The 8,956-nt window shown below is 38.1% G+C and overlaps 1 protein-coding gene across 9 annotated transcripts in view; it reads right to left on the bottom strand.

The window, feature by feature from the left end:
* Window positions 1-7,950, bottom strand: part of ZMYM2 (zinc finger MYM-type containing 2) — a 72,482-nt gene extending 64,532 nt beyond the window's left edge. Inside the window, exons 1-4 of one of the 9 annotated variants that reach the window (XM_017730815.1) lie at window positions 6,931-7,942; window positions 4,067-4,187; window positions 2,441-2,939; window positions 2,080-2,173 (exon numbers count right to left, since the gene is read on the bottom strand). In XM_017730815.1, the coding sequence (XP_017586304.1) occupies window positions 2,080-2,173; window positions 2,441-2,932 (586 nt within the window). In that variant the 5' untranslated portion in view covers window positions 2,933-2,939; window positions 4,067-4,187; window positions 6,931-7,942. Of the gene's footprint in view, window positions 1-2,079; window positions 2,943-4,066; window positions 4,188-6,930 lie in introns of all 9 variants that reach the window. The other 8 variants (XM_008630998.2, XM_017730814.1, XM_017730812.1 and 5 more) reach the window with 8 other exon arrangements.
* Between the last annotated feature and the right edge of the window lie 1,006 nt (window positions 7,951-8,956).

The following is an 8,956-nucleotide window of genomic DNA, read 5'->3' on the forward strand; positions in this document are numbered from 1 at the left end:
AGACTCGTTTCATGTATACCGTTTCATGTTCAACTACTTCTTATTGTTACAGCTTTTCAGGTTGCTCCCATTCTTTCTTACTCATTGCTGCTCTAAAGTGCTATAAAAATTATCTTTTCCTATAATTTGTACCATTTATTTGCAGAGCCATTTTGGAAAAATTAGATCTTTTTTAAAAAGCTGAAAAAAATGTGTCAGTACAACTTGGGACAGAGGTGGGAAGGAAGACTGTACTTAAGTTCTATAGAGGTATGGAGCTCTTGAAACATATTGAGCTACATTTGCATTAATAACCTGGTTCAGATCAGGACAATTGCAAACTGTATCCTCAATTTACGAGGTGTTGGCTCTTTTTCTGGAGCATTTTTGAAGCACAAAAACTAGATTCCATTAAAACAAAATCTAAGTTCCAGTCCAAAGCGTATCCACATGCACTTCATCTACTTGGACAAAGACCTTTCACATGGTCCCCCACAATGCTCTTGCTACTGAATTGGAGACATATATATTTGATGGATAAGGAATTGGGTGGATGACTGCATCCCAAGAATTACAGTTCATGGCTCAATGTCCAAGTGGAAACCAGTAATGAGCTGTGTCCCTCAAGGGTCTGTACTGGGACCAATACTGTTTAGTATTTTCTTCAACAACACAGAGTAAGATTAAGCAGACCCTCAGCAAGCCTACTGGTAACATGAACTGAGTGGTGCAATTGGTAAACCAGAGGGGATAGTATGCCATCCAGAGGGACCTTGACAGCCTGGAGGAATGAGCCCATGGGAAACTCAAAGCTCAACAAGGCCAAGTACAAGGTCAACCAGGGCAATCCTCACTATCAGTACAAACTGGGGGCTGAAAGGATTGAGGGCAGCCCTGTGGAGAAGGAGCAGGGGGACTGGTAGATGAAAAATTGGACATGAGCCAGCAACATGTGCTTACAACCCAAAAAGTCAATCATATTCTGGTATGTGGTGATTCTGTCCCTCTTCTCTGCTCTGCTGAGACCCCACCTGGAGTATTGCATCTGGCTCTGAGGTCCCCTGTACAAGACAGAAATGGGCCTATTAAAGCAGGCACAGAAGAGGGTTACAAAAAGTGACAGAAGGCTTGAACACCTCTCCTGTGAAGAAAAGCAAAGAGAGTTGGAAGTTGTTCAGTCTGGAGAAGGCTGGGGAGACCCTATTGCAGCCTTTCAACACATAAAGGGGGGTTACTGAAAAAGATGCAGTGAGACTGTTTACTGTAACAACAGGACAAGAAACAATGCCTTTAAATTAAAGAGGGTAGGTTTACACTGGACATGAGGAATAATTCTTTTATAATAAATGTGGCAAGACAGGGCAACAGGTTACCCAGAGAAGCTATGGATGCCCCAACCACAAGAATGTTCCAGGTCAGGCTGGATAGGGATTTCAGCAACCTCATCCAGTGAAAGATGTCCCTGCCATGGCAGGGTGGTTGGATTATGTGATCTTTAATGTCCCTTCCAATCCAAACCATTCTATCATATGTACTCCAACGCTTACTGGGGACATTAGGCTCTAAATTAACATACTGGACAGAAGTTTTCCTGTTATGCACCTACTGCTTCGTACAGAGTGGAGGTACTTAGTGAAGGAGAACAGACTAACACTGACCCAGAAGAAATCTTCCAAACCACATACATAATCACTGAATCATTTAGGTTGGGAAAGACGCTCAAGATCATCAAATCCAACCATTAACCCAGCACTCCCTCTAAACCATGTCCCTGAATGACACATTTACACTCCTTTTAAACATCTCCAGGGTTGGAGACCACTTTCTTGGGCAGCCTGTTCCAATACTTAATAATCCTTTTGGTGAAGACATGTTTCCTAATGTATTATGTCACTGAGCATATTTTGTTCTAGTTACAGATAACTAACTAGTCACAGATAAGGTAGTGATAGGCGTGAAGGGAACCAAGATCTTTCATACATATTAAGCTAAAAGACTAAGCAGTGCCACTGCGAAACATACGTAAATCTAAAACTCTATAATCTAGTATTTTACTATTTCTTTTCAGCCTTAAAGGAAACATTCAAAATGGCAACTTACCAGGATTATGATGGGTTACCGATTCTCCATTTTGAAATACATCTCCAGCCGCATTCATTCTACCAGGATTGAAAGGTCCTACACCAGTCTTGGTCTGTGAAGTCAAAGATGGGGTGTATGTTTGCAAATTAACACCAAAATTATTTGACTGCAGTCCGTTAGATACATCTCCCAAGCTGGCATTCTGCAGTGACGTTACATGTGTAATCATTAGGTTCATGTCACACCCATCAGCATCATTTTCTAAATGACCGTCACTGACAGAGCTCATAGCACCTGTTTCTAATGTAGTAACATTAGCTATCTGAATTTCAGAGTCTGGTTCTGTGGTTATACCACTATTACCTATTCCTGAATTTACCTTACTTCTTGAAAAACTGGAAGCTGAGAATTCCATTTCGTTGGTTCTATTTTTACACTCTGGAAGCCTTCGTTCATTAAAACTGGAAGTATTCTTCTCTTGTCCTTGACTTGTTTCAATGTCTTCTTCATCATCAATAATAATAGTTTCACTTATACTCCCCTTTTGAGAATTTAAGTCTTTTGGAGAAGGAAGCATTTTGCAATCATTTCCTTTAAGTTCTTCATTTTTTGATGACGTAAATGCAGTGTTCCTTTGGTCTGCTACCAGTGATGCAGAATTTTGCGGAGGTTGTATAGGTTCAATAAAAACTACATCATCATCATCTTCTATAGGCGAGTTTTGGAATTTATTAGGTCTAGAAACTAAAGAACTCGGTGGCCCTCCAAATGTATTTCCTACATTTGCAAGACCTGCTGCCATGGTGGTATTCCCTAGCAGACTAGGAGTATGTTGAGACAAGTCTAATCCTCCCAGAGGACTCGTGTCCATTCCAGATCTGCTGTTTGAAGAAAAACATAAAGCAAGAAAAAACCACATCCAACTTCAGAGTAAGATAAAACTTTCCATTAACAGTTCTTAACAATAACTACAGAATTAATAGTTCCAGCTTTTATTTTATTTTCTTCCTGAGATAACATAAAGAAAAGATAAAAGTTTTTCTATGCTCTTCTTTGAATATCTTAACATCCATTAACTTTCTAATTCTGTACTAGCAGAAAAATACAGTCACTACACATCACAATGTTTTATCAATACATACATACACAGGAAACAGAATTTTCAGTGCTATTTATTACATGATCCTGATCTCTCAGTCCCTTTCCCACCCCACATATGCACGCCATGATCTTCTAACACTGCTTTTGCTAGACTGCAAAGCAAGATCAAGAGCTAGGCATACAGAAAGAAAAACTGAATTCCTGTTAAATTTCGGTCCTATTAAGAATGTTAACAACTTCGAAATTCAACTGATTTTCCCCCAACCCCATGCTGCCTAAGCTTCTTAGGTAGCCACAAAATGACTGGAACAAAGGAGTAAGGAAGAGATATATAGGCAACCCTTGCACATGACAGGAATAGATATATTACTGAGCAGCTCAAAGTGGACAGCAACCCCTCATTTGTAGCCACTACAGACTGGCAGCTCATTTGAAGTCCTGACTTATTACCTCATGCTCCTACAACTTCCAGTAACTTTGTCTCTTCTCTTTTTAAGAGCAAGCAGTGTTTATTCAGACTACTTCCCAACAGCTACTTTGCCTGGGGAGATCTGTTTGCTTTTCATAATTGTTCAGTTTGGGGAATCTGTTCTTCGTAATTGCCAATTCAACCATGAATTAAAAATGATAAAAGTCAACCTGGATATAATCAAAGCTAAAGGACCTAAGATTGCTCTAAAAACCATCTTTACTAAAGATCAGTAAGTTAAATTGATCTTGCTATAATACTAGAAGAAAAATACAGACATAATTATAATTTGGGTATGTCTTGGAGTATATGCTGATGTGTGACATCACTTAGTTTTTGTGCAAGGTTGGAAGTAGCTTTCTGTGGTTTTTTATAAAATCTTTATATAGGAAGGTAAATACATGAAGTAGAAATATCCTGCTCATCTATACTTACCCATCCAGAAATCCACTGCAATCTGTTTACCTTAATAAGTTGCTCCAAGAACTTTTATTTTCTTTCCTGTGGGGAAACTGCTCTTGTACCAACTTGCTGCCCTTCACAAAAGTAGTGTGGTCTGAAACAGGGTTAAAACAAACATTAGCTATCTAAAACGATTTCCTCATCTCAAGCATCATCTGCCAGCTATGTTCCTTAAACTGACTTCCTACTAAATTTACAGTGTAAGTTCAAACCTGACTTTCAGCACTGTGATCCTACAGTAAGAGAGCATGTGAGCAGCAACAGTACTGTTTGAGATCTTCTACTCTGTCACATCACATTTCCAGAAGGCTTTATAGAGGGGAAAAATATGCCATGTTTGGTAAGAGACAGACACACCTAACTGCAATTGAGTAATCAAACATTAGAATTAAATAGTATATGTGTAATAGAATATTAAGGAAATAAATGATTCAAGTAAACTAAGAAATGGAGAAAAATATCTTAGCAGTTACATTTCCTTCTTTTCTATTGGGTCAACCTCCTTATTGCCTGTAGCAGAATACACTATGCTAAAATTAAAATATAAAAGGAAAACTGAAGAACATAAAATCAGGCCTACAATGCAATATAAGCCTTACACTGCTAATAATTTTCAACTTGTATATATGCACTGCAGTGATACTTAGTGCAGATTCAGGTATCCATAGCCTGTATTAACACATGTGATCACTCACAAGAGACTGAAAATGTTTAAAGTTCAAGCCTCTATTTATTCTTCAGGTTTTATAACAGTCATTAGGCTTTCCAGACTTGGCAGCATTTTTAAAAGAGAGAGCAAGAGAGCATCAACTTGTGTAGTAATCTACTGTTTGAGGACAGCCTTAAAATCCCCAGACAGTAAAGATGTCCAGAGGAATAAAGCTCCAATATTCTTCTACACATTTACACTATTCAAGCCCTGTTGCCCATTAACTGAGCAGGGGCTGGGGAGGCAGGACAAGGACCAAACAGTAAAGCTGTGAACCAGATTAATCCTAGGAGAGGCGACCACCTTTTAATTCCTTCCTATGTTAGCCTTACAGCCAAATGCCATTATGTAATAGCATTTGAACCGCAATAAAGGTAACACTGAATTGGAATGAAAAAGGTTTTCTTACAAAAAAAACTTGTATTATCAATGCAGTTGGCTTGTACCTCCCTGGAAATCAGTCAGTTACACTGACGATTAATTTAATCCAGTATTCTCTTTCATCTATTTTACTTTTTCCTCTAGGGCTGAATAATTTAGTTAGATTTTTCTGCATCTCAGCTTCTGCTGAAAAGAATTAAGTCATTTTTTTAAAGTTTCACAGTTTTATTCTATGTATTTTCTTTCTCTACAAGGAAAAAAGCATCACAAGCACATAAAGCTTTTAATAAAGTTTTAAATATACTTGAACAGATGTGAGCAGAGAAAAAATGAGACTATGCCAAGACTACACGCCAGGCCTGACTCAAAACCTTTACTATTCCTATTTTCACAAATCCTTAGTAGAGAGACAGACTTGGGCTGTATTATAGTACATGCACGTAATATGTAGCAAAGTTAAGACTCAAAACTTGTATCTTTTTGCCTAAATATATTTACTTATTCCACAAAGCTCTGAGGTTTTATTGAACTGTACCGTTAAGTATTAAAAAAATTAGAATTTATGTTTAACTACCAGTGCAAAGTTGATGCCTTAGGTTTTGCGGAAAAACCGATGCCTTGAAGTGGCCACCTGAAAACAGAGACTACACAAGAATAAGAGACTAAAAGGAGGTTTTTATTTTAAGGGCCTTCAAAGGTACACCCTGGGCAGTCAAAAGGCCACACCCAAGACGGACACTGGGTCATGGGTTCTTCACACTTTTAGAAGTTTGGTCCATTTGCATATCAGGGTTAATTCTCCAATTATAGCCTTAGTTAATGATGTAATTACCCCAAGTTTGCCCCCCCTCTTCAAGGGCTTTTAGTTTACACATTTTGGGGCCTGGGACAATCTAGGTGTCCTTGGAGAGCAAACCTAGAGAGGGTTGTTACATCTAACCAGCATGAGAGAACAGCAGCTAACAGGTCACATGAAACTTTAAAGTTACACACTGGGCAGTACAGGGTTTGAAAAATACAGAAGTTAAAACCTAAGGCATCAAAGTCATAAGCAAAATCTGCATATACTACCCTGCAATAGCTCCTACCTCCATAAAACTAGAAAACAAAATCACCCATAAAATGTGCAAAATGAGGTAGCTTGTTTTCTAAAAGTAGGAGCAGCAAGGAGAAACACAAAGACAACGTAAGCAATGTCACAGTCAGTATTTCTAAATTAAAAACTACCCAAAAAGAGTGACTTAGAGTGAAAAAAATAGGTTTAGAATGGAAAACTAGGAGAAAACTCACACCTCAAAATTGGCAACAGCAAAAGATGCTTTACAATAGAAATACAATTGTTAGAAACCTGTGAGACTGATTAGACTGATCACTGGATGAATTGCTGAGATTTGGGGGGAAAAGCAAAACTGAAACAAAAAAACCCCCAACCAACCAACAACACAAACCCCCAACCCAACAACAACCAAACCAACCAACCAACCAACCCCTCCCCTGCCAAACAAATCCCACAAAAACCACAAACAAACAATCCCAACCAACAACAAAAAAACCAACCCACAAACTAGTGAGACCTAGTCTGCAGAAAATGCATGTTCAATACTGCTGCAGAATAAGCCCAAGGCTTTGTAGTGGTACGCACACACCAAAATTTCAGATGGACAGAAACAGAAGCATTACCAATATTCAACAGCCCTTCCTGAATCAGGCTTTGTCTGTCCCTCTTAATTTAAGCTACATCACTCACCAATTAAAAGTCTTCACGCTGAAATAAATTACGGTCCATTGCTATGTTCAAGGCTTAATTGCTGGAAGAAATAAAAGGCAAAATGCAAGCACTTCTTTAGAATGATGACAACTACCACAGCTCTTAAGACAGCTAAGTAATACTTGTAGGTCAACTCCACTGACGAACGGTAAGAGAGTTAAATTCATGAATTGCAGAAATCCAGGTGATGTATATGACTACCTCAAACAAAAAAAAAAAAAATTCAACTCCACTTTAACAAAAGCAGAAACTGGAATTCAAATGCTTTTACCAAGTGCCATTAATAACATGTGGAATGAAGGTGACAGAAGGTCACAGTTATGTACACTTGGAGCAAAAGCACAAAAATCAAAAGGAGTCACTGAAATCTGGCTAAAACTACAGTTCCACCAAAACAGGGCATTGGAAATAGACATCCAAAGTAGGACCAGCATGTACAACTGCTTCCATATAAAAGCTGTAAGCCAAAAAATAAAAAGAAAAAAACTTGAAAGACTACTTTGGAGATAATACATAACTGAGACATCTTCAAATGTGAACAGACAAACAAAATTTAGGAGACAGTATCCTAAGACACAAATACAGGAACAAGAAGAAAGGGGTTTATTTGCCTCAGCGAAAGAAAACTACTTTCTGCTAGGAAAGCACAGTATCATAACTAAATTATTTACCTCAACAGGTACAGGGCTACATTTAAATTCCACATCCCAAGCAGAAGAAACAGCCTATTAATGGTAGACCATCAATCACTTCCACTCAAGTGACACCATGGGTGAGATAATGGAAATGAGACTGCAAAGTAGTAACTGAAGATTTCAACTACTGTTGTGCAAACTAGGGGGTTAAAAAGCAAAACCAACCCACCAGTGAATGATGGGCCAAATTTTTACAACAGAGCAAACTTCAACTATCTAGAGAACTCTCTGAAGAAAAAGCAAATCCTAGTCTAACTCTGAGCCATGCAACATAGTTCAAGATGCAATTATCCAGATAGCACTCCAGAAAAGCATATTTAAATTCCATGGGGAATAAAAAAAAATTAAAAATACCTCATTACTTCAACATCTGGCTTCAGAAAGAACAACCTCAGTGGGAGGGACAGAAATAAAGCAGTTAGAACAAAAAGCTTGAAAGCATGAAAGCATTTTGAAAACTCACCATATTATGCATACAATCAGTCCAAAAAGACTCCAAAAACCCCATAACTACTACTATCAGGAAGTCTCTGACCTACAAAGGTGCTGGAATTGTACTGGGGGAATGTTTCACACACATCTCATACACTTTTTGGTTAGAAACAGGCTACTGACCTATGTCAGAGCAACAGTTTGTCTAAAATCCCAGTTCTTGTCAATTTTACAATCGGTAAAATTTTCCAGAAGTAAAAGAATACCCAAGAAGCCTGAACTGGAAAACACAGAATAAATTCTTTGCACTGATGTTCAGTAAGGAAAAGATCAGGGAAAATCACATCTAAGCTCTCTTTCTAGGGGTCAGGTCAGAGGAAAAATGTTGCATCAAAGTGCTAACACAAGAGGATTTTAGAACAAATCACTAGGGCCATGTGGCAGTCACTTAAGATTTCCGAAGCCATTTTTTATTTCAGTATTTGCAACCAATTACTTAAGCAAAAGGTGAGAACAATTACTCAGACTACAGTCCTATCTCTATCACTAAATAAATTGACAGAAACTACAGCTGAATAAATACACACAAAAAAAGGGGGGAGAGGGGAGTAACATGGATTTTGCAAATAAAAGGTAATGTCTCTCAGGACTACTGCTGAAATCTTTTGAAGGGTTCACATACTTTTTGAGCAACCCTGATTAAACTGCTATATCCCACTTAACTTTTCCAAAAGGCATTCAAACACTGTACTCACTGAAGACTGCTGTGGAAACTATCTATAATAAAGATTTTGAGAAAAGGTTCTCTGAAGGATTTGTAATTATTTAAAGAGAAAAATATCACATGTTGTTTGTTGTTATCACAATAAGGACAAGTT

Source organism: Corvus brachyrhynchos, unplaced genomic scaffold (assembly GCF_000691975.1).
Source record: "Corvus brachyrhynchos isolate BGI_N302 unplaced genomic scaffold, ASM69197v1 scaffold363, whole genome shotgun sequence".
NCBI lineage: Eukaryota > Metazoa > Chordata > Aves > Passeriformes > Corvidae > Corvus > Corvus brachyrhynchos.